The 23,293-nt window shown below is 38.0% G+C and overlaps 3 protein-coding genes and 1 long non-coding RNA gene across 8 annotated transcripts; 1 reads left to right on the top strand and 3 right to left on the bottom strand.

Annotated features, from left to right (window-relative positions):
- Positions 1-5,156: 5,156 nt before the first annotated feature.
- LOC143452253 (uncharacterized) lies at positions 5,157-7,098 on the bottom strand. Of its 5 annotated transcripts, none has more exons than XR_013114974.1 (7): positions 6,627-7,098; positions 6,420-6,543; positions 6,251-6,342; positions 6,064-6,169; positions 5,869-5,946; positions 5,554-5,629; positions 5,157-5,294 (listed from the first exon to the last, which is right to left on the bottom strand). It is a non-coding gene; the product is annotated as an uncharacterized LOC143452253 (long non-coding RNA). The 5 variants fall into 5 exon arrangements; XR_013114972.1 differs by having other exon boundaries at positions 5,869-5,983; positions 6,627-7,055; XR_013114973.1 differs by lacking the exons at positions 6,251-6,342; positions 6,420-6,543 and adding an exon at positions 6,544-6,589 and having other exon boundaries at positions 5,869-5,983; positions 6,731-7,081.
- Positions 7,099-13,403: 6,305 nt separating this feature from the next.
- Positions 13,404-15,319, bottom strand: LOC143453012 (uncharacterized). The gene is made up of 4 exons (XM_076954162.1): positions 14,550-15,319; positions 14,307-14,505; positions 14,021-14,216; positions 13,404-13,864 (listed from the first exon to the last, which is right to left on the bottom strand). Exons 1-4 carry the CDS (start codon positions 15,317-15,319, stop codon positions 13,404-13,406), a joined length of 1,626 nt encoding a protein of 541 aa, XP_076810277.1.
- A 1,699-nt stretch (positions 15,320-17,018) lies between these two features.
- LOC143453011 (general transcription factor II-I repeat domain-containing protein 2-like) lies at positions 17,019-17,624 on the bottom strand. The gene has a single exon (XM_076954161.1). It carries the CDS (start codon positions 17,622-17,624, stop codon positions 17,019-17,021), a length of 606 nt encoding a protein of 201 aa, XP_076810276.1.
- A 1,319-nt stretch (positions 17,625-18,943) lies between these two features.
- Positions 18,944-22,664, top strand: LOC143452932 (uncharacterized). Its single transcript, XM_076954091.1, has 9 exons — positions 18,944-20,021; positions 20,109-20,252; positions 20,567-20,623; positions 21,257-21,292; positions 21,584-21,670; positions 21,734-21,796; positions 21,890-21,978; positions 22,281-22,407; positions 22,533-22,664. The coding sequence occupies exons 6-9, from the start codon at positions 21,746-21,748 to the stop codon at positions 22,626-22,628; spliced, it is 363 nt and encodes a 120-aa protein (XP_076810206.1). The 5' UTR covers positions 18,944-20,021; positions 20,109-20,252; positions 20,567-20,623; positions 21,257-21,292; positions 21,584-21,670; positions 21,734-21,745; the 3' UTR covers positions 22,629-22,664.
- Positions 22,665-23,293: the final 629 nt, after the last annotated feature.

The raw sequence follows: 23,293 nt of genomic DNA, 5'->3' as shown, positions 1-23,293 counted from the left end.
TGATTCCTGTTGATCAGATTCGGATAGGTCTATATTATTAGTGTTATTGTTATTTTGATTTTCTTTCCAGTTTTCTGAATCGTTGTTGTCTGGTTGAAGAGTGTGCTTCTCGGATTGGGGGGGGGGGGGGGGGGGGTTGTGTTGGTATTAGACACTGGTACCGCTGAGAGCCCGGTCATCTCAGGTTGAGAAGGGGGGTCATCGGTAGGTCCTTGCGAGGGGGTTGATGATGGGTTTTGGTTGAAGTTCTGCTGCGATGTATTCCGTTGACCCCACGTTGCGTTTGCAGGGATGGCTGATTGTTTCGGGGAGGAAGGTGGATTTTTATTTTTTATTTTATTGCAATTTTGAATGCGATGTCCGTAGCTCCTACAATAGGCGCATTTAAGAATAGGTGATCCCGGAAGGGTCACCGATACTGGCTGGCTGTTGATAGTAATTTGCCTAGGGAGCAAATCCTCATTGAGTTGATCTATCTGCAGATGCAGATATTCACTATGAAATTGTGGAAACGCCTTATGAGAGCCGAATTTGAAGCGGCGCAGTATGCCCCAACGTTGGGAGCGAACCAGGTATACAATCTCTTCATCGGGGATGTCGAGAGGGACCGGGTACAGAGTGATGGTAGTTGGTGGAGGAGCCGGTTCGTCAACCCACATGCGAAAAGACGCACCAATTTTTTTTTTTTTTACATACATTAATATATTACAAATTATTTCATGGATATACACATAATTCACACACAGACATCAAGAATTGTGCAATTCTAACACATGATTAAAAGTATTTTCAATGCATTCACACTCGCGTCGATGGCACGTAGCATAGCCTCATGGCCTGAAAGCCTTTGATGTAGTGACTCTATAGCTTCGCTGACGTCCTTGAAGAGTTTTTCACTTCTTGTTAAGATTTCTTCTCCAACAATTTTGAGATTCTCAGACGTCTGGTTATGTGATTGGATATTTTTTACAGCTAACTCGCCGGCTCTTTCTGCATTGGCGAATGCTGCTGACTTCAAACTTTCTATCTCTTCTTTTATTCCACCGAGCCCATTAGCAATCTGGTCTATTCGTCTTCCAAGGTCTCCGAGTGCTTTTGTCCCATCCTTGGCTTCATTGATGACCTTTTCCATTTCACCAGCTGCTTTTTGCCTCCTAGTCATTATTATAACCTTATTCAAATAGAATTTTTTGCATTTCATTTCTCATTTTTTGGTGCAATCAGTTGTCGTTGAGAGTATTTGGTTAGCATTTTCTTAATGACGCCTTTGGAGGCGTCATCAGCTTTAAACGTTATTGAGTAAATTTTCTCTTTGTGGTCTATCTGTGCCATTCCGAAAATGTTATCGGAAATCGATGAGAATGGACTGTCGTCAATAAATAGCTCCATGAAGGAGGTGATATCAAAGGTTTCGGTGACCTCATTGCTGTCGAAGTGGCACAGGAAGGTGCGGGTTTGCTTGAAAAATACCATTGCAGTTAAAATGACGCAGCAGTAATTCGCTGAAGTTGGCAGAGCAATTTATTTGGGAAATTGTGATGATCCCGACAAAATTTAAAAAAAACAGTGGCCGGTTACCAAAGAATTAATTGGGGAAATTGCCATTTCGGGTTAACCGCGTGTTTGGCTAGAAAAGCGCGAAAAACAGCAAAAAATACACTATAACAACAATTTGAAGTAAGTTTGACCACTATATTGAGTTCCGTGACCTAAAAACTATAAAAAGTAGCGCTGAAAAGCGTAGTTAGGTGTGCCACTCGGGCTTAGCCTACTGAGCAGGAAGTTTCACAGAAACACAAATATCTACAATTATGTTAAATTTTAGACAAAGTGTGGGTGGTTTGTGCTTGTGGGTTTGTTGATTTGGTTGCTGATTTGTATTGTACGATTTTTTTTAGGGATGTGCCAAGGAGGGCATTTCTGTAGGAAATGGGAATTCCCTGGTCCAATCTGTGTAGATTGCGATGGTTGGGCGTTTCGTTTGGGATTGGGACATTGTTGGATGGTGTGTCCTATCGCCTTGCAGTGATTGCATTTGTTTCGTTCTCTTCTTGGTATTATGATTTCTACTGGCTTTTCGTTTATTGTTATTTCTTCCGGAATGTTTTCCTTCTTGATGTCTTCAATGAGGAGATGGAGATAGGAGTTGTGAAACTCCGGAAAATCTCTGTAGTGACCAAAACGTTGACGAAGGAGCTTGACCCGTTGTTGTTTTGTAACGATATTGGCAATTTCATCCAGCGGGGTTTCAAATGGAATGGGGTGGAGGGTGACGGTTGTTGCTGGAGGTCTGAATTTTCTGGAGAAAATTTAGGCCTAATTGTTGATTCAGATAAAAAATATATATAATATGTTCAGACCACTTGGGTGTAATATGTGAAGCAGACAGTTAGGTATTAATAATTGAATAGTGTCCGCTACGCGGTTACTTAGCTGCTGCGTGGTCTACGTTTATCAATTTGCGAATATTGCAATGATATCTCAAAGCTGGCAAAAATAAAAAATTGAGCCGGGAATGTATGTATATAATGGTTTTGGAGGATGTGTTGAGAACGGCATTTCTATAGGAGATGATTCCCTGTCCCGTCGGCTCGGATTGTGTTGGTGGAGTTGTTTTTTGGACACTCTTGGATGTTCTGTCCTATTGCTTTGCAGTAATTGCATTTGTTTCGTTTCCTTGTTGGCATACCCTAATTATTTCAACTGGCTTTTCATTGGTTGTAATTTTTTCGGGAATATTATTTTCTTTGATGTCCTCAACAAGGAAGTGCAGGTATGAGTTGTGAAACTCCGGGAAGTCTCGATAGTGACCTAATTGTTGACGGAGAAGCTTGCCCCATTGTTTTTGTGTGACGATATTGGTGATTTCTTCCAATGGTGTTTCAAATGGGATTGGGTGGAGGGTGATTGTTGTTGCTGGGAGCCTTGGCTCTTGCACCGTGATGTCGATTTGAGTTCCATCATGTAGAATGTAGATGGATGAGTTGTTTTCCTGTATATCTTTTTTTGAAGAAGTGCATTTGTTCTGGCTTGAAGGTGATGGAGTAGATTCTTCTGATATGGTTGACCTGAGTTATACCGAAAATTTCTTTTTGTGGCGTAGAAGAATGGTCCTTCTGCCCGGAACAGGTTCATGAAGTCTGTGATGTTGAAAGGATAGTCGATTGGGCATTGTACGTCGAAATGAACGGCCAGAGTTGCGTTTAGCCCTCAACGGCTACTAGCCGTCATTTTGACCGCTTATCCGAAAATTTGTTTTTTATAGGAATTGTCTTGCGTGCTTGCAGCCTAATTATTGAACTAATAGTTGTATGACATAACTCCATCAATTTATCCACCAAAAGTATTTTTATTTCAAGGAATCGGCAAAAATCTGGACAAGAAATTGGAAGATTTTTCACATTTGCGTTGTCGCACATCTAATACACTCAAAAAGCTCCGTTGCGGTACACTTATCACATACGGATTTGCTACATTCCAAACAACGCTTCTTGGTTTTGTTTTGTGTGCAGTTTGCAGCTATTTCACACTGTTTATGCTTCTTGGCAATTCGGTTTTCAAGAGCACTCGGCAGTGTGTGAGGTCTTGCAATCGTAGCGTTGCTGCTTGATCATTCATCGATGTAGTATTCACGTAGTTCTGTAGCAAGCTTAAAGATGAATTCTCGTCTTGATACCTTGTCAACTGTTCGTTTTTTGTACAGCACATAAGCATTGATTCCTGCTAAATCCACCGACGTGTACCTGCCTTGACTGAATACTGCCTGGCCATTTCATCAGCCACGTCATCACCACATTTGGTCTTGTTATAAAATTCAACTGTTTCCGGTTTCTTTTTGTCAGATGTGCCAAAGTCAACAGTATGGTGCAGAGAACTAAGAATGCAAACGCTTTTCTTGGGCTTAGACCGCCAGCCAGAACTTTATGCCACACTGTCTGTTTTGTTTGGCATATATTGGGTGAATCTACAACGAGCTTTAGTTGGAAACAGCTGTTCATCAATCATAATATTTTCCGCAGGTTTGTAACAACTGATACTATTGTTTACAAATCTATTCCAAATATCCGAGATAAGAGCAAATTTGTCAGTTTGCAAACTTGCTGACCTTGTGCTGCGCAAGTCGAAGCGTAGAAAACGCATAATTTCACGACAACGATTTCTCGACATGGTTTGTTAAAAAAAGGATACGCCCCATTCTTTTTTCCAAAAATTATGAAGGGGGAAGTTTTTACCACCATACGCTCCTCGTACATATAGCAATGCTATAAATGCATTCAGCTCACAAAGTGATACCTCCCAGTCTTCATTTCCTAGGACCCTTTGAGCTTCCACATTGGTACACTTTTGAATGTGTTAGACGCAGTGCTTTTCAACCTTTTTGAGAACCATCCGCACATTTTTTTTCGCAAAAATTTCATCCGCACTTTAAACCAACCGAAAATTATTACACAAAAGAAAATGAAGAGACAGAAAAAAAGTGCACAAAAGAAGTTATTATATTCATTTAAGTACCCAAAGTGTAATTTACATTAACAAAGTATAGCCTACTGATATTGTAGCACATATTGATTTGCTGATAGTATCTTTATTTTGTAGTATTGTTTATTTTTGCCCCTTGGACCGTAGGACATGTGCAGGTACGGACGGTAGGCCAACTTGAAAGTAGGCTATGGCAGTTGTTGACAACAAATCGTGCGTTCACTGAAGCCGTAATTCTTTGTTTATTTATTATAACTTTCACCAGCTTTTCTTCTTTATTTATTGTAAATCGGAGTTCCCTTTCATGAACCTCTTGGGTGCGTATCTTTTCTTGGAATGATTTTGAATAAAGTTCTTAAAGGTTTAGCATCAACTAAGGAACATTTTAATTTTGATGCGAAAACCTTTTGTCGCACTGTGTTGTATTGAAATGTACCAAGTTTGTTTGCGGTCTTCCATTGGAACAACTATTTGTCAACTATGCAATTTCATTTTAATGGATTTTTCTGTTCAGTACGAGCACTTTGCAAGCACAAATGGTATTTATGCAGTTTTTTCTCTGATGCATGTAAAATATTTCAACTTTATTTCCTGTTTGCCTCGTTTATAAACTGCTTATCTTAGGTTTCTGTGGATGATGTTTATTAAAAGTTATTTCGAAAAAGAATACAATCAATGTGATAATACAATAATACAACAAATGTGCATATGAATCAACTTTTCTGTTAGTGATGCTGACATGTAAATGTGTTCTTTAAACAGCAACCTTTCAGACAAATCTCATGGCACCACCTTCTACATTCTTCATAGGACACCTTAGAAAACAGTACATAGGATTACTTTTTTGCCATCACATCTCTCAATGTATTTATCCTCAAAAACCTGGAAATGCAAGCACTGTAACCTTTGCACTAATTAATGTTCATAGCAAAATTGATCGCTCTTATAATTTACATGAATTGAATTTCACACTTTCATTAGCTTAATGGATTCTTATCACTATCACATTACACAACTTGTTCAAAAACAAATGCGCCAATGGCACATTTCTGTCATACTTCATAGGAATCATACCCAATTTATTGTGTCTCCATGAAATGATTTTGGTGGTTTTGCAACATCAGACAGTAATTTTCCGAACAACTTTCATCTAACAATGTAATTGAAACATGTCACATTAAGCAACAACCATGCTTTCCATATTATTGTTGTAATTCAGCACAGGTGTATCTAATTATCTACATTACAAGAATGTTCCATTATTGCGTTAGCATTTTGTCAAAATGGTCGACACTATGTACAATGATTTCTAATTCTATGTAAAATAGGAGAAAAGCACTGCAATAGCACCATTAAACCCTAGCTGTTTGAACTTGAAATAATGCTTACCTGTCATGTTGAGCAATAAGTTGCCAAAATTCTCTCTGTACAAAGTACACGATGTTGAATCCGCTTTGAAATCTGCGTCTTCAAACAAATTTTGGCACAAATAACGTTCTGCTTCCTACAACAATTTAATGGTTTAAAAATATTCTGGATCCAAAGTGGATTATAGAAAACTAAAACAGTGTTTTGAAACTTTACCATTAATGCAAGAGGGCCACAATTCATAAAGTCCTTTTGTTCGTTATGCTTTCTGCAGCAGTATCTCCACTCAGATGTTGTTTTTCAATAGTGTCGAAAAAATGATCTATTGTTTTACAAATAGAATTACTTTTTGCATAAATTTATATTTATGAAACAGGCGCTAACATGACAACTACAGTGATACCCAAAGTGTTTTTTTATTCGAGGAATATATTCCATTGGTTCTTTTCCAAACGAGTCATAAACGTAAATAGTTTTAGTGTCATTGCTTTTAACCTGAAAAGTAAAATTGTAATTGGTTAGCAGTCAGCCAGTAAGTTTCCTCATTTCAATATTTATCAAATTTTACTGACCATCAACAACCAGTGGTTTTCATGGACATTCACCACAGTGATAAATGACTGATCAATCATAGCATTGGCCTACAAAAATTTGGCAAAGCTCGTCTTTGAAATGTTGGTGCAGCCCACATCTTACCTGAAATTTGAAATGCGATCCTACATTTCAATTTGACACCCTTGATCTAAACAAACATATCACATACAGTCATACAGACATACCAGTAGTTATGGTTTTTTGCACGACTGCTTCAATTGACTTGAGGTGTCAATGTACAACATCACAACTAAATGTGTCTCTGCATCACAGATTTTCCACTACATACCGGATTTTCCGAATCTTGCAGCCTCAGCAACAGCATAGCTGTATAGGCAGCTTCTAACAACATCCTCATTTCTGCCTAGGCCTAGCCTAGCTTATATACATTTTTCGCTCCCAAGTTCCCAACAGCCAACGGCGAAAAACCAACAGTAAAAAAATAAAGGCTGCCGACGTCACGAACAGCAGGGTGGTATACCGATAGGCAACCACGTGAGTCACGGATAGCAGGTTGCTCATGAAAACCAGCAGGCTGCCATTCGTGACGTCACAAAGACATTTTAGCATGTGCTCAGTAAGCACTCCTATTGCTAATATGAACAATATAAATTTACAGGCACGAAACTGCCGACTCCGACTAAACAAGCTAAGCTCAAGTCCACAGTCCGTCTGCAAAAAAGCTTCAGTGAATTATCCAGTGCTAATTACAGTGCGCCAGGCCTGGTAGTGTATGTAGATTAAATTGCTGTATAACCTAGCATTTAAATTAATACTTCAATGTACGTTATTATTTTGGGAATACAACCCAGACAAGAGGTAAGAAAGTAAGTAGGCTAGATAAATTCGGCCAGATATATATTTTTTCACAACTAACGAGGTCTTCACGTAAAATTTAACAACTTTCAAAACCTCTTCTCAATCTGCTTAACCAGCCTTGCAAACCTATGCTGCCACCCATTGCCAGCATTAGGCTAAGGCTAGGCCTACCTCACCTTGGAGTAAATTTGTCCACTTCACTTCACACGCATATTTCTGAGTTAAGAAGAAAAAATTAAGCCGTGCAGCTATTAAAAATCAATGAACCTACCACATGTTATTAAAATTAGGCTAAGGCTAGGCCAGAGTAAATTTGTCCACTTCACACGCAAACTGCTACCTACCACATGTAACTTAAAAATCACTTGTCAAGGTTTGACATTCACAAAGGCACAAAAACATTGCTAAAAGAGCTGTTCTATACAAATCTGTAAGTATTTGCAACCTTGCTAGCCTAGCCTGCAGCTTGTTCTACGTAGTGCAGATCAACATCAATCCTGTAATTGAAAAGTCGAGAACAAATTTTACCAATTGTTTTATTGTGACAGAACAATGAACCAAATTAACAATGCTTGGTTGTGACAAAAGCACAAGTCCCACAGAACAATACTTCATTAAGATAGATATAAATACTATAGCTCAGGGGTGGCCAGACCTGCTTCATGCTCGAGCCGCATATTACCAATTCGAGCTTTAAAAGAGCCGCAACACAAACACAACAAAAAATACGAATTTATTCACTCACAACGAAGTGTAGCTATTGATAAACATTAGTGCTGCGTGGTGATACTATGAGTCTCCACCTGGGCTTCACCAACTCTTTTTGCAATTATTAGTGTAACCGTAAACGAGACTTAAAACTAGGTCAGCCCTGAGGTACAGCTTCAAACTGACAGTTTACTTAACTACAGTGTACAAGTTAGCAACACTTCTGTACAATAATGTCCTTTTTGGATTGTAATTTGATAATTACTAACGATGAGTCCATTGTTACTACCTGTGATAGAACGCATTGTTTCATAATCTGATCAAACAACTCGTCTAGACCGGGAAAATGCATGTCTAATTCAACAATGCAAATTCATTAAAGAGCCGCAATTAAAGGCTCAAAGAGCCGCAGTTTGGCCACCCCTGCTATAGCTTGTGTGTGCATTAGAACAACAAGATAGATTCTGCAAGAAAAAAATCACAATAAATAAGTTTGTTTGAATAATTCCAAGTCAGAAAAAGTAAAAAATATGCACAATTTTCATCCGCACCGCGTTTGTCATCCGCACTGCAATTTTTTTCAACCGCACAAGTGCGTACCGTCCCACAGGTTGAAAAGCACTGTGTTAGAGCATATGGTTATCAAAAAGAACTTGAAAAGCACCAACGGGGAAGTCTGCCATTCTAACAGCAAAGCGTGATAGACCTGATTGCTCCGTAAGAACATCCTCAGCTGCACGCTTTCCTCGTGCTTCTACACCGAATTCCATAAATTCCCATTGTGTGCCATGTTATGCTGTCTCGTTTTTGATTAGACTTACAGCAGCACCCAAACAAGAATCACCGTTACAGAATGTAGTCGAATGGGATTCTACGTTAGTATCAGCAGATTGTGAATCACCTACTCAGGGGTGTCAAACTCAATCGCACCAGGGGCCAAAACTCAAAACTTATTTAACGTCGCGGGCCGTAAGGATAAAAGTTGATTGAACGTTTCGTGACACGAGTACATGAATTGGAACAGTCAGCGAAACAGCACCAAATTTTTGTTTTTTTTGACGGTTTTGGCTGGGAATAAATCGATTTATTCTATCGTATGATGAGGCAACTGTTGTGCTGCTGAATTGTGCGATTTGTTATAATCTTGTTTCTTGCTTGAAAAAAGTAAGTTATACTGCACAATGATCTCGCGGGCCGGAAATAGTTCAATGTATAAAATAGCATTGCGGGCCAAGTTTTATTGTGAAGCGGGCCGGATGTGGCCCGCGGGCCGGGAGTTTGACACCTATGACCTACATGAACAATGGGTTGTTGTGTATCACTAAGTTGCTCAGTTTCTGCATCGTCTTTCATCTCATCTGAGGAGCAGAGTTCCCAATATTAACACGTCGCTTTCATCAAATTCACTTTCCTCTCCAGAATCATGCTCGGCTATTGATCTGAACATAGCAGAAGCTTGTTGGGCAGTGAAGCGCTTTCGTCTATCAGACATGATGCAATAAATTTGACTAAGTTTTTTTTTTCTCAAGAAACTTATTTCAACTGTGGAACCAAAATGGGTCAGTACTAACTGGACATGTCCACAACTCTTTTATAAAAAAAAGTAATGATCGACTAACTTAGGATAAAGGCGAATTGCCTGTGTGCTCTGCTGCGTTTTCTGCCTGAGAGAGCGGCTTTATGCCAACTAAAACTCAGTTGTCTAGCATATACTTGAGTAAGGCTGCCAGGTGCTCTAGTTTTTTTTTTAGATTCTAGCTAACCTACAAGACTTTGTAAAATAACTCTATGTGTTTTCCACAAAACCTTTCATAATTTGAAATCAACCTCTTTCCTGTACTAACTGGTTTATCAATTTGAAGATGGAGATATTCGTTGTGGAAATGTGGGAAAGCTTTGTGGGAGCCAAACTTATTGTGGCATAACAGAGTACGGGTTTGTTTAAAAAAGAACATTTCTGATTAGGATTGTTGTGTAATTGGGGATTCCCCACAAAATGGCGGGAAAATGGTAGCAATTTAGGCTTAGAGCTGTGGGGTCTAAGAAGCCTTGAAAAGGTACTTAAACGTAGAAAACTCAGGTTTTCTAAATATTACAATGTTAAATCAGCGTTTCCACCAAATTTCAGAATTTGGGACAGGGCAGAACCTGAGTTTCGAAGAAAAAAGGAAAAGCCGGCAAATTTTGCCGGTCTTTTGGGTATAGCTATTATAAGAGCTTTTTGCTAAAACCTGCGTAAACTTTCAGTGAGAAAGTTGTAGATATTCTGTTCATAAAGATTTTAAACTATAATTGGCTGTCTAAAGCTGTCTGATCGTTGAGTTTAGCTAAGATATAGATCGAGACCTGAGGAGCTCGAAAAAATACGTCCGAAAACGACAGATTCTTCAGTTGATCTTATGACATTTAATAATTCGCTTGTGCACTACTCGTGTGAGGTATTACACAATGAACATATCTGTCATAAAGACCGCATATACTGGCGGTAATTGTTTGAATATGAGCAAGGACGATTGATGGTTGGTGATTTGTTTTGCTTCTGCTTCGATGGATGAGTTCTCATTTCTCAAATTTGCGTGACTATGCTGTTAGTTGCTTGATTCTGTCTAACTTATACAAATTATTAAAAAGTTCCCATTTCATTTATTATAACACAAAGGCTTTCGCCTTTGGGCAAATCTTGCTGAATGTTACATCGCGCTCAGTAACACGTGAGACGGTAAAAGGGAAGACCGTAAACATTACAACAGTATATATATGTGGCAAACTAGTTCAAGCGAGGATATTATCTGACGTCATTAAGGAGAACGCAAGTCTGATAAACAACTGAATTATAGGATTCTAAATTAAATTCCAAATAGCTCAAAACAACTCGTGAATCGTGACGTAATCGTCACAATCTTAGCCTTAGGCTGCAATATGCGGCCATTTTGTTGACCAGCAAAGTTTATACGAGATATTACAAGTGGCGTAGCAGCCAGCTGGCGGTTCTGGCTCTGCGCCAGGATGCAAGGGGGCGGAAAATGAGGCTGCACAGAGAATTTTAAAAAAAATGGAGCGATAAACAAGCTAATTTGTTACGATTTGGTCCCGCAGATCAAGGAAACTGTGGAAGGTGAACCAGTGCTGGGCATTTAGAAATGACGTTTAATTGTAAACGTTTAAATGACAGGTTGTGGTTAAATTTATTCAAGTGTTAATTAAGACTCGAAAATGAAACGTGTCAAAGAGAGTTGAGCTTTTTTTAAAAAGAAAAAGAAAGCAAGAGAAGCAGAATTAAAAAAGCACAAGGGAGCTATGCTAAAATTTGTGACCTCTTCTGGTTCAACTCTTTCTTCAACATTACCAGAGAACGATTCAAATGAAAACCCTGACAATAACGCTGAGCTCCAGAGGGATACTGAAAAGATCAGCTTATCAGCAGAAACGCAAGAAACAGGGTCTATCAAAAGTAATACCAATGAAATCAATTATGCATTGTCCGTTATAGATGGAGACGAAGGTGCAAATAACGACGAAGCAGTTGCAGTAGTCAACAATTTGCCCAATGATGTGGCCTCTTGGCCTAAAGTTATAGATCACCATTTGAGAGTTGAGCTAGTCAAAGCAGGACCAGAAAAGTATCAAAACAAGGTCGGCCCATTAGCTTCCAGCAGCAGAATAATTAAAGTTGGAGATTGCACTAAGCTTGAACGAAGAATGGTTCTTTTTAATACTCGAAAACGGTGACAGAATTTTGAGAAGTTGGTTATTATTTTCGAAAAAGGAATCGGGATTGTATTGTTATTGTTCCACTTTACTGGCTATGCTTTATTTATCACAAAATATTTCAATAATTTTTGGCATTTAAATCCACGCATATTTGAGCATGAGAATTCCAAAATCCACAAGAATGCATGGAAAATTGAAAGAACTTGCAATGAGACTACAATTGCAACAAACAATTGACAAGAACATGCAGAAACATATGGATGAAGAGCGAAAAAAGTGAAAAGTAATTTTAGAAAGCGATGTTGATGTGATATTATTTCTAAGTAAGCAAAACCTCTCTTTTCGAGGACATCGTGAAGTTTTTGAATCCAACAACCAAGGGAATTTTTTGAGACCGTGAAGCTTCTGGCAAAATATAGTCCCGTACTCAGCAAACACCTTTCTGATATTCGTATTTCTAAGAAGATGACAACTACTTATCTTTCTCCCACTATTCAAAATGAGCTTATTTTGCTTCTCAGTAAAAAAGTCCAAAATATCGTTCTTAAAGAGGTGCGCGAAGCTAAATATTTTGCGATTATTTGCGACAGTACTGCGGACATATCACATACTGATCAAATGACTCTTATAGTCAGATATGTAACAATCAAAAAAAGTATTGCCTAATTGAAGCAATCGTTTTTGAATTTCTTTCCGTTGAGCGGAAAAACGGCAGCTGAAATTTCTTAATCTATTCTAGATGAACTTGAACTAAACAACTCAGATGCGATGATGTGTAGGGGACAAGACTACGATAACGCATTTACTATATCGGGAATTCATACTGGAGTTCAGCAAAAAATCAAAAACATAAATCCAAAAGCAATATTCGCACCCTGTGGAAATCACACACTGAATCTTGCAGGTGCTCATGCCGTCGGATCGTCGCAATTAAGCGACAAATTTTTCGCCGTTTTAGAAAGATTGTATGTTTTTTTTGCTGCCTCTACGCCAGGACCGGATTAAGCTTTTTATGGGCCTGGGGCTCTATGATAGTCAGAGGCCTATTTTTTATTCTATTCGTTGTACTAAAAACTAACCACAATTGAAACGAAAAACAAATATTAATATATAAACAAAGTATATATTTACTTTGTATGCACACATTCAAATGACGCATTTTCTGGATTTAGACAATGCAAAGCTCTTAATTATGTCATCGGTGTCTATTTTTTGCAAAATGTCGTTTTCGATGCAGAGTATAGCTAAGGAATTCAACCTTTTCTGCCTCATAGACGAACGCAAATGATTTTTTACTCTTTTTAGTGCTGAAAATGAGCGCTCGCCAGAGCAATTAGAAATCATCAGACAAAGATAAAGCTTGAAAACAACCGATACATTAGGAAATGCATGCGCGAATTCATTTTCATTTATGAATTTAAACATCTGAATTTCTTTGCATTCACTGTTGAAATGGTGTTGTTTTATCAGTGTAGAAAAATGAATCATCTCCTCAGGCAATGACTCCTCCAGATCATCTGGATAATATTGAAGTAACGATTTCGCACTTGCTTCAATTCTATCAGAAACGAAAACTTTCTTTGGAGACCGTCGTAAGCTTCTAGTCGGGTTTTCACAGACGAAAGAATTTGGTCAATGATCGGCAGATATGAGTCTACTTTGAATCTGCTCGATGGATCAAGTGATGTGTCTTCAGATTCACCTTCGCTATCCAACCCTACTTTTCATCTTTTCTTTCTTGAAATTTCTTCAGTGTAATGATGACAGCCACTTAATGCTTGACCTCTTCCTTCAAATGTTTGAAATTGGGGTCTGAGAAGTTGAATAAAGTTCTGTAGACCCTGAAGCAAATTTGTTGCCTTATTCAAAGTCATGTTGCTGTCCTGCAGAGCCTGACTCGTCTTATGGAACCGTTCCATTATGCACGACCATACCTCGACTAAAATACCAGTTTCAAGCTTTTTCATCGATGAAACAAAACCCCTGGCTGTTTCTTTAGTTTGATATGTTTCATCATTGTCATCAGATATTGCCGTCAAGACTTGAAGAACCGCTTGGTAACCTTTTCTTAGTGCATGTAGCGCATCATATCGCGCCTCCCAACGTGTATCAGACAAAGGCTTAATTGTTGGACATTTAAGTGGTTTCAGTGCATCAACAAGAAGATTCCACCTGTGTGTTGAAGCTGAAAAGAATACATAGAGTCCTTGAACAAACATGAAAAAACGAACCGCGGATTGGCAACACTCAGCAGCACATTTTCCCACAAGATTCAAGGAATGTGCTACGCAAGGAATATATTCTGCTTGGTGGTTGCGTTCTTTTATTATAGCTTGCATACCTTTATATTTTCCGCTCATGTTAGCAGCGTTGTCATAAGATTGTCCTCGGAGATCTTTCAAACTGATCCCATTGTATTCTATAAACTCCAAAAGTATATCAGCCAATTGGCGACCAGTGTGTCCACGGGTGGGCATAAATTTGACAAATCGTTCCACGGGACCATCAGGTGAAACATCCCGAAAAATTATTGTTAACTGGTTAACATTTGCAATGTCAGGTGTTGAGTCCACGGACACTGAATAATACTTTACTTGTTTTGTTTCGGAAATAATAATATGTAATACTTTTGTTGCAATTGCGTCAATGAATTCCTCACATACAGTCGATGAGAAATACGAAACGTGTCCCTTGCCTTTGTTCACTCTCTTTTGAATATGCTCAGCAAGGAAAGTATCGTATTCTGCCAACAACTCCAAAATTCCAAGGAAGTTACCGTTTTGTGGAGAACCAACCCTCTCACTACTTCCGCGGAAGGCCAGCCCTCTGGATGATAGGAATTTTATCACGCTTAAAACTCGAGCTAATACTTTGCACCAATATTTTCTGTCAGATTCTTTTTGCTCTTCCAAATCTTTGCAAATGCTTCCTTTTTTGCTCTTCGAAAGAAATATGTTGAAAGATAACTTAAGTGTTTGTTAGAAGATTCGTGCCTGGCCAGGTCGCGTGGTGCATGTTTCCAGTCGCCATAACCAACTGATGCCAGCTGCAGCATGATTTTCTCAGAATCAGACGCAAAAAGTTTGCAAAAAAAGCAGTAAAGTTTCTTGGTTGAAGGCGAATAGCACAACCATTCGCGTTTCACTATTTCGCCGTTCAATTGTTCTCGCCAAAATAGCGATTTAGAACAACGCCGTTTAAATTTATCGCCAGTAATACGTGTCTCTGAAGTTGAAAAATCTGCATCAAGATGTTGAAATTCTAAACTTCCTATTTGGCAGCAGTAATCTCTCAGCTGGTCAGAAATTCCTCCCCAGCATCCAACATCCATGTCGTGTTGAATAGTTTCTTTTACCCCATGTGTTTCATCCTCAGCAACATTAGATGACTTGGTTTTTAAATTTGGTTCCGATGAAACAATATTTATATGTGGCTCTGCAATACAGTCACTCGAAGTAGATGGTCGCAAAGCAGTTGCATTAGGCCTACAGGGCGTCGTTTCTGCAATGTTGCTTTTCGGTTCGCTTACAACATCAAAAAAATCAGTCACTTTTTTTGAACCTGCTACAACTTTTTTCAATTTAGCTTCTGCTTCTCTTCTAGATTTCTCCTTTTCCCAACCGCTTTTATACTTCTTCATTTTTATTTTTAAATTAATTTAGCCAAGCTAAAAACAAAACAACTAAAAACAACATGTTGCTATACTCTAGCCTACACTATAGCAACAGCTACTCTAGCTACGCCTAGAGTCTCTAGGCGAGCTAGATTTAGATGACCCTATAGTGGTCTTTCGCTACTGCCTGCATGCGCAATATTGTTATGTGCGTTATTGCGAAATAAACTTGACTTGACTTGGCTACTAACAATCCTGCCTAACAGCCGAGAAAAAGCGATTGTTGCGTCATAGTGACCAGGTTGGGTTTTACAGTGCATGGACTGTGTTTTCAATAATAGCTGGGAGATTTGCATTAGCCTAGGCTACCTTAGTTGTTTCATTGACTTAGTGCAGTGGTGGGCCTACATTTGGGTGTGGACCTGGGGCTGCAGCCCCATCAGCCCCCGCCTTAATCCGGCCCTGCTCTACGCATAGATGGGATGTCCTTCTAAACCAGTGGTGACGAACCCGTTCGCTGTCGCGGGCCACTTCATTAGTTACAGCTGAGTAAGCGGGCCGCACAACTTTTAAGTCATATGACTATGTAGTTTTTTTATAAACGATTAGAAATAGTTTATCAACAATTAGGAACAACAAACAAAAGTAATAAAAATCCCATGCGAATCATACAGTTGAAGCTATTTTATGTAGTATTGAAACATAAAATAACAAAAAATAAAAAGAAAGATTTAATAAAGTTTCTTGCTTAGTGAGATTTTTGGAAATTTTTTCTCTTGACTAAGCGTTCAATATTAGGTCGAACCGACGATGTAGCAACTCTCAACTGCATACTAAGATTTTCGTCTGTTAACCTCGACCTGTAACGACTATTTGTAATGTTCAGTTTAGAAAAGAACTGTTCGCATAGGTACGTGCTGCCGAAAACAGATAACCATTTGAGAGCGAAAGCTCTCAAGTTTGGAAACTCTTCCTTTGTAAAATATACTCGATAAAATTCAAGCAGCGGCTTGTTCAGGTACATCGCTTTTAGCGCGTCATCACTCTGTAGTTTTATCAGTTCAAGTTGGAGCTCAGAGGGTGCAGAAGCAGGTGTAACATTAAAGGGGATAGAGAAGATATCAAGCTCCAGTTGTTTGCTTTTGATATCCTGAAATCTAGCTTTAAAGCTCTCCAAAAGACTTGAACATTCCAAAGCATACTGAGTACATGAAGTTGGATTGTGTTGTTTTAATGTGGGAAAATGTGTGCAGTTGTTATCTTTCAACTGATTTTCCCAAAGGCTCAGCATTGACATGAAAGATTTGATCTTGGAAAACATCGTGTGCAACAGTTGATTTGGCCCTTGGAGTTGTACATTTAATTCGTTTAAATATTTCGTGAAATCTACCATAAATCCTAAATCGCACAACCAGTTTTCATCTTCTATCTCAGTGAGAGGACACTTCTTCAAATTTCTAAATTCAATAATTTCTGGTAGAAGAGAATAAAAGCGTCTGAGCATATTACCACAACTTGTCCAACGAACAGTACAGTAATAAAGTAGATCATCATAGTCAGCATCAAAATCTTTGAGAACTTGCTTGAATATGCGGTTGTTTAGATCCCTTTTTTAATGAAGTTAATACAGTCCGTAACTACCGATATCACATGATCAAACTTCACCGATTTTGCACAAAGGATTTGCTGGTGAATAATGCAATGGCAAAATACCAATCCATCATGTCTAATTCCTTTTGCACCCATTTCCTTCTTCAACAATGATACCAACCCTTTGTTTCCCAACCATTGCTGGTGCGCCATCAGTAGCAACACCACACAGCTTATCTAATGGCAGGTTGAACTTGCCTAAAGCTTGGAGAAGCTTCTGCAGCAGATCCTCTCCACGAGTAGTTCCGTGTATCGACTCGAGAGATAATAAGTTCTCTTCAATATGGAAATCTGATGTTATCCCTCGAAAAAAGATTGCCAGCTGCGCAATGTTCTTGATGTCTGTTGTTTCGTCGAGACACAAGGAGAAGTTAACGAATTTCCCAGCTCTTTTTTTGAGATTATCTTCAATATCTTGTCCCATTTCTTGTATGCGTTCACAAACAGTGCGCCGGGATAAACTCAACTTCTGGAACAAATGAACCGACTTAGGAGCCAACTTTTCAGCTGCTTTTACAAGTATTTCCTTGGCCCTTGTCCCATCGTCATACGGCTTGAACTTGTTAGCGATCATTTCCGATACTTCATTACTTACAGTGAGCACAGCATCATTTGTGCTGCAAAAGGAAGTCATGACACTTTGCTGAGCATGCAAATCTTTCTTGAGTTCTTTTATCTTCATTTTTCTGAGTTCCCCATCCAAGTTTTTTTAACTCAGAGTGGTTGGTCTCGTAGTGACGTTTTAAATTTTCTTTCTTCATGACTGCTAATTCCCTTTTGCACTTCAAACAAAATGGTTTTTCTTTTTTCTTGATAAAGAAAAACATATCAGTCCATTCCTCCTGAAATACCCTTTTCTCATCTGCAATCTTTCTTGTCTTTGCTGAAGACATTGAAATTTGTATTAAATTGTTAAATTAGGTTAAAATTTTGCAGAATAATGAATATTATGTTTAATCTGTAAATTAGTAAAAAATTGGCTTTAAAATGTTTAAAAAAAAATAAATTAGTAAATGCAAATTTTCACCACGCCGACCTGACAACTTAATACAGAAACAGAAATAGGCTAAGCCTAACGTACTTAACTTCAATTAGCCTAACTCAATTAATTAATCAACAACTCAATTCAATCAACAAACTTCAAACTAGGTTGTAGACTTGTAGTCAAAGCTTTTCAACTGACACTTCACAGACTTTACCCTTGCCATGAGAATGCAGTTTTCTATTAAAAGAATCATTCATTATGCTTTCTTTGTGACGTGATAGTAAATTTCACTCGTGCATTTCACGAGTACCGTAGTTGAAAGTATAACTATAAGACAATAGAAGTGTGAAAAAAGGTTTAATTGCGCTCAGCGGGAGTCAGACTCTACGTAACAAAGAATGTTCAAACTTATTAAAAAGTGTAAAACGCATAAGCAACGATACTCTTTTAACCGGTTAACCGGCAGATTTATATCCGGATATATATGCCTTGCATGTATGGGCGTTTGGTGGGCCGCACAAAATTGTTCAATAGGGGAAGTGATTATTTAATGACTTCGAACCCAGGTCATGAAAATTTGAAAAGACGCCACTATTCTAAGGTCACGTTCCATAGGAGCCAACCCACAACTTACAGGTCACATCTTCTACAGGCCACTATTGCAACCCACAATGAAAAGACAGGCCTCACAAATGAAGCCTGGGTCGAGATTGGAAAGGTCATGGCTCGTATATAATGAAGCCTGGGCCGAGATTATAGAGGCCATGGGTTCTGTAGATTGAAGCCTGGGTCGAGTTTGGAAGGGTCATGGCTCGTATAAATTGAAGCCTGGGTCGAGATTGGAAAGGTCATGGATCATATATAATGAAGCCTGGGTCGAGATTATAGAGGTCATGGGTTCTGTAGATTGAAGCCTGGGTTCTAGTTTGGAAGGGTCATGGCTCGTGTAAATTGAAGCCTTGGTCGAGATTACAGAGGTCATGGGTTCTGTAGATTGAAGCCTGGGTCGAGATTGGAAAGGTCATGGCTCGAAAATAATGAAGCCTGGGTCGAGAATATAGAGGTCATGGGTTTTGTAGATTGAAGCATGGGTCGAGTTTGGAAGGGTCATGGCTCGTTTGAATTGAAGCCTGGTTCGAGTTTGGAAGGGGCATGGGTCGTTTAAATTGAAGCCTGGTTCGAGATTGGAAGGGTCATGGCTCGTATAAATTGAAGCCTGGGTCGAGATTACAGAGGTAATAAGTTCTATAGATTGAAGCCTGGTTCGAGTTTGGAAGGGTCATGGCTCGTATAAATTGAAGCCTGGGTCGATATAAGAAAATTGTGAATTCGAATAGAATTGAGACCTGGAGTCGAAGTTAAATATGTTGAATCAGAAAGCAGGAGGGTTAGTCGAGCTCTTTTGCTGTTTTTTTAGGACTGGCAGACTGCTGACGCTGATTATTATTGTTAAAGAAATTACTGTGTCAGTGTGTAGGCATTGAATATTGAAATTTCACTATTGAAATATTTTAAGCCATGGGTTTTGATTGCATTGAAAGTTAGGCTAGGCCTGTATGAGGCGAAATTTTTTTTAGGCAATCTGAAACGAATATTATAGGTTGTAGCTTATAGTAGGATACCGGTACATACTGGTATGTGGTCCCAAAGTTGCATACTGACATAATGTTTTCATTGACTACCGTAACCTGGTTGCCGGGTATTATTTGGGTGATAGGTTAGCTACTTTATTAGTAGTAATAGGCCATACTGAAAAAATGACTGATTTACGGAATCAGCCTTTCTTGTACGAATGATGAATGCTTTTTATATACTGATCAAAATTTTAATATAAACAAATATTTTTAATAAAATACAAAATTATTATACAATCCGATTTTAAATAGATGGAGTCAAAAGAGAATTTCTCTTCGGTGTTTTGGGGCCGAAAAGATGAAATTTTTGAAAAAATAGAAAGCTTTTCAGGAAAAAGTTGTATTTTATGCAATCCAGAAATATCTGAAAATTGTAATTCTTCTAATTAGAATATTTCAGATCATTTTATAAAAAAGCATTTCAACCACGCCGTGGAATTTGAAGTAAAAGGTAGAAAGGGTAAGTGTGCAAGTATTTCTTAATTATCTTGATAATGTATAGTTAGGCATTGTTAGATTATAAAATGTTATGTTTGTATTTGTTAAGGTTTTTCTCTTCCTTGCCGCAAGCAAGAATGCCTGAACAGAAAAAGTGAAACTGAGGCTCGACGAAGTCATTTTCATTGCCCTTTTTGTCTTCATGTGTTTGGTCGGAGTAGGCCTCTAAAACACCACCTCGTTACAAAAAATGGTAAGTTAATTACTTAGTATCTAGTCTATGTATAAACATATTTTTGTTTATGAAGATTTATGAATACTAATTATGACCTGGTAGCTTTTTGCATTTAGTCATTTTCAAATTTCATTATCTGGGCTAACAAATACTGCTCAGTTTTAATGGATGTACTGTAACTCGGACTCTGGAAATGATTCTAATATGTCAATATAACCAATGCTGATATTTTTCTATTTTACTGCACTTATACCTTGTGCAGTATATACAGCTGCCTGGTCAGTACTGATAGTTTTTATGTGGTCATGCTGTAAGAGCTATTTTTATGCCAGGGGAATGTGGATCAATAAAATCGTCCAGCGAAATACAACTGCCATCTACATCAACAGGTATATAAATGTTTTGGGCTAAATATCTTGTATTATAAACATAACTTTTCAGTTTGTAACTGCTGAACAGATAGATTATAGTAATAGCTGGGTCAAGGGTGGGCAGCTATTTTCTGCTTAAGGTCATCTGATAAATATTTAGCGACTGCTTTGCAAAGTCAGGCCGAAAAAGTAAATAAAAACATTTTAAGTTTTGGTTAAAACATTAGTTGTGAAGCACTACAAAGCCAGTAAATTATGCAGAATGCATGCATACTGAAATTATCAGCATCCTCAGATACAGTATGTTATAACATGAATTAAATTCTCACACAAGTTTATAGAGAGACAGAGAAAATTTATTTCACCAAACACTGCACAAAACTTACACAATTGAAAAGACGTTATATGTCTTCTTCAAGGAAGCAATTGGCTCGATGATGTTGTGAGCATGAGCAGCCCTTGTTCTTATAGTCATTATACGCATAGGGCTATACTACAATGTTAACCTGAACAGTACTTAGGCATTTTTGAGAAACCCAACCCTACCCATGACATGTGCAAGCTGAAATTTTCTGCTGATCTAATAATTTTTCTTTATGGAATAGGTTGTATGTAAACAGGCTAAGTGTAGGTATATCTCTTTATCTTTAGGTCATTGATGCGGCACTAGAAGCCCTATGTATTGAGGTATGCTTTGATATTTTCATTTATATATATAACTGTTTCTACTTCACATTAGGAAATATTCCTGTTCACAGCTTACAAATAAAGTAAAATTGAGCAAAAACAATATACTGTACTTTGAACTTGATTTTAGCAGCACAACTGACATGTTGTATTTGAATTAGTGTAGTTAATGTGCTGTACTGTAAAACATATATAAGGTATTCTACCGCCATACAGTTGTTATTGGTTTACTTTGAAATTGTGTGTATTTCACGTTTGAATTCACATGTGGTTTAAAAACTTCTTTCAAAGAATGAGGATTGGAATACTGTTTCATCCCAATATGGTACTTTTTGGTTTCACAAAAGAAGATTTACCCGCAGAAATAGTGACTGGGTATGTTAAAGCCATAATTTGCTCCTTTTTACTTTGACATGTTGTTTATGAAGTTTGTTTTTAGGTACTGCACGTTTCATGAAACCAGTTATAACTATTATAAATACTGGAGCACACTGGGTGTTTTTGGTGAGATTCAAATTCAATGTATTAAGATTATTCGTAACACTAGCTATCTGCCTGACAACTATCACCATGCAGCTACCATTACATTATTTGCAGGCAATTGATGTTGCTAACGCTGAGGTTTTCATATATGATCCACTTGGGAGGGAAAATACCATCGCTCCAACCATTACAACTAATTTAACGTAAGCTGAAGCTGTGATTAAAACATTGGCTTGTAATCTGTCATGGAACGGTGCATGAAATTTGCCAGTGATTGACAAAGAAGTTTTATTACTATTAAGAAATACGCAGGTGGTATACCGTGGACATATAGGATTTTTAATGTAGCCAACAGTGAGTCAATAAGGACATTTGTGCTTTCACAAATAAATTTCAATGTTTGTAATATTATCACGCCTATCACTCGGGCTCACATGAGCTTACATTTCGGGTTCGGTACTTTACAAGTATTTATACTGTACTGATATATTTCAATTCTAAATAGATCCTTCCAGAAGTTTTACAACATGAAATTGCATAAACTCAATGCATCTTACGAAGATGCAAAAGTGGTAATACACAGCCACAATATAAAACAAGATACCCACAGTTGTGGGCCCCTCTCTATCATGGTAAGTGTTCAATCATACAAGATGAACCCCCTAACTCATATCTTGTACATTGTGACAAAATATTATAAACTTGAAATTGCTTCTATTACAGCAATATCAAACTGTTTTGCTTATTTATCTTTTAGTATGCATGTGATCAATGCTGCCGCTGGATCCACGAATCCTGCTCCGCTGAACCGGCAGAAAACGAACAGTTCCTATGCAAACATTGCACAATTTAATTCATGTACTGTAATAAAATTCTTTCCAGTTCTTAACCTGTTTGTGGTACAAATATAAGTCAAGCAAGCGTTCACTGTAAATGATTTATTGAATTGAAGCATATCAGCGGAAAGGAGGGTGTTGAAGAAAGTACTTTTAAACAATTTCCTAACTACAAAGACGTTTATCTGTAAATGTGTTTTCTTTAACTCGTGCAGTCAGGAGACTTCCCAATTGAACGTGGGTCACGTGAATGATTTCACAATCCTAGGAGCAACGTGAAATGGTCTGCATCAAAAATCCTAACATGCAGTAATAATGTATGGTCAAACCACTCCATTTTTATGTTCTTCAATAGCTTACTAAGCAAATCACTATATACCTGTAAAGTACAACTAAGACAGTAGGGTAATTAACATGTGAGGAGAAAAAAAGGAATTGGTAGCAGGCATTTTATCAGAAACACCACAAATAAGTAGTTCAACAATAATTTTATCATGTACTTGCATAATGTATTGTGGTTTTGCATAACTCAACATTCCTGTGGCACTCAATTTAACTTCGTGTGTAATTTGTGGGGCTTAATTTCCGTAATATATGGAAATGTATGATAATTTACTGCACAACGCAAACTTAGTGATACAGGATTTAATTAAAAAACATGATCTATTTCATTTCAAACCAG

Source organism: Clavelina lepadiformis, chromosome 4 (assembly GCF_947623445.1).
Source record: "Clavelina lepadiformis chromosome 4, kaClaLepa1.1, whole genome shotgun sequence".
Taxonomy (NCBI): Eukaryota; Metazoa; Chordata; class Ascidiacea; order Aplousobranchia; family Clavelinidae; genus Clavelina; species Clavelina lepadiformis.
The sequence above is the reverse complement of the archived record's forward strand: the minus strand, read 5'-3'. Positions and strand labels throughout refer to the sequence as shown.

Coding starts and splice junctions, on each gene's coding strand:
- LOC143453012 (XM_076954162.1), bottom strand. CDS start 15,319: ATGAAGAAGTATAAAAGCGGTTGGGAAAAGGAGAAATCTAGAAGAGAA. Junction 14,506..14,549: donor ACAGAAAATATTGGTGCAAA/GTATTAGCTCGA, acceptor CCTATCATCCAG/AGGGCTGGCCTTCCGCGGAA. Junction 13,865..14,020: donor CATGAGCGGAAAATATAAAG/GTATGCAAGCTA, acceptor TATTCTTTTCAG/CTTCAACACACAGGTGGAAT.
- LOC143452932 (XM_076954091.1), top strand. CDS start 21,746: ATGAAACCAGTTATAACTATTATAAATACTGGAGCACACTGGGTGTTT. Junction 21,979..22,280: donor ACCATTACAACTAATTTAAC/GTAAGCTGAAGC, acceptor AATTCTAAATAG/ATCCTTCCAGAAGTTTTACA. Junction 22,408..22,532: donor GTGGGCCCCTCTCTATCATG/GTAAGTGTTCAA, acceptor TTTATCTTTTAG/TATGCATGTGATCAATGCTG.
- LOC143453011 (XM_076954161.1), bottom strand. CDS start 17,624: ATGAAGATAAAAGAACTCAAGAAAGATTTGCATGCTCAGCAAAGTGTC.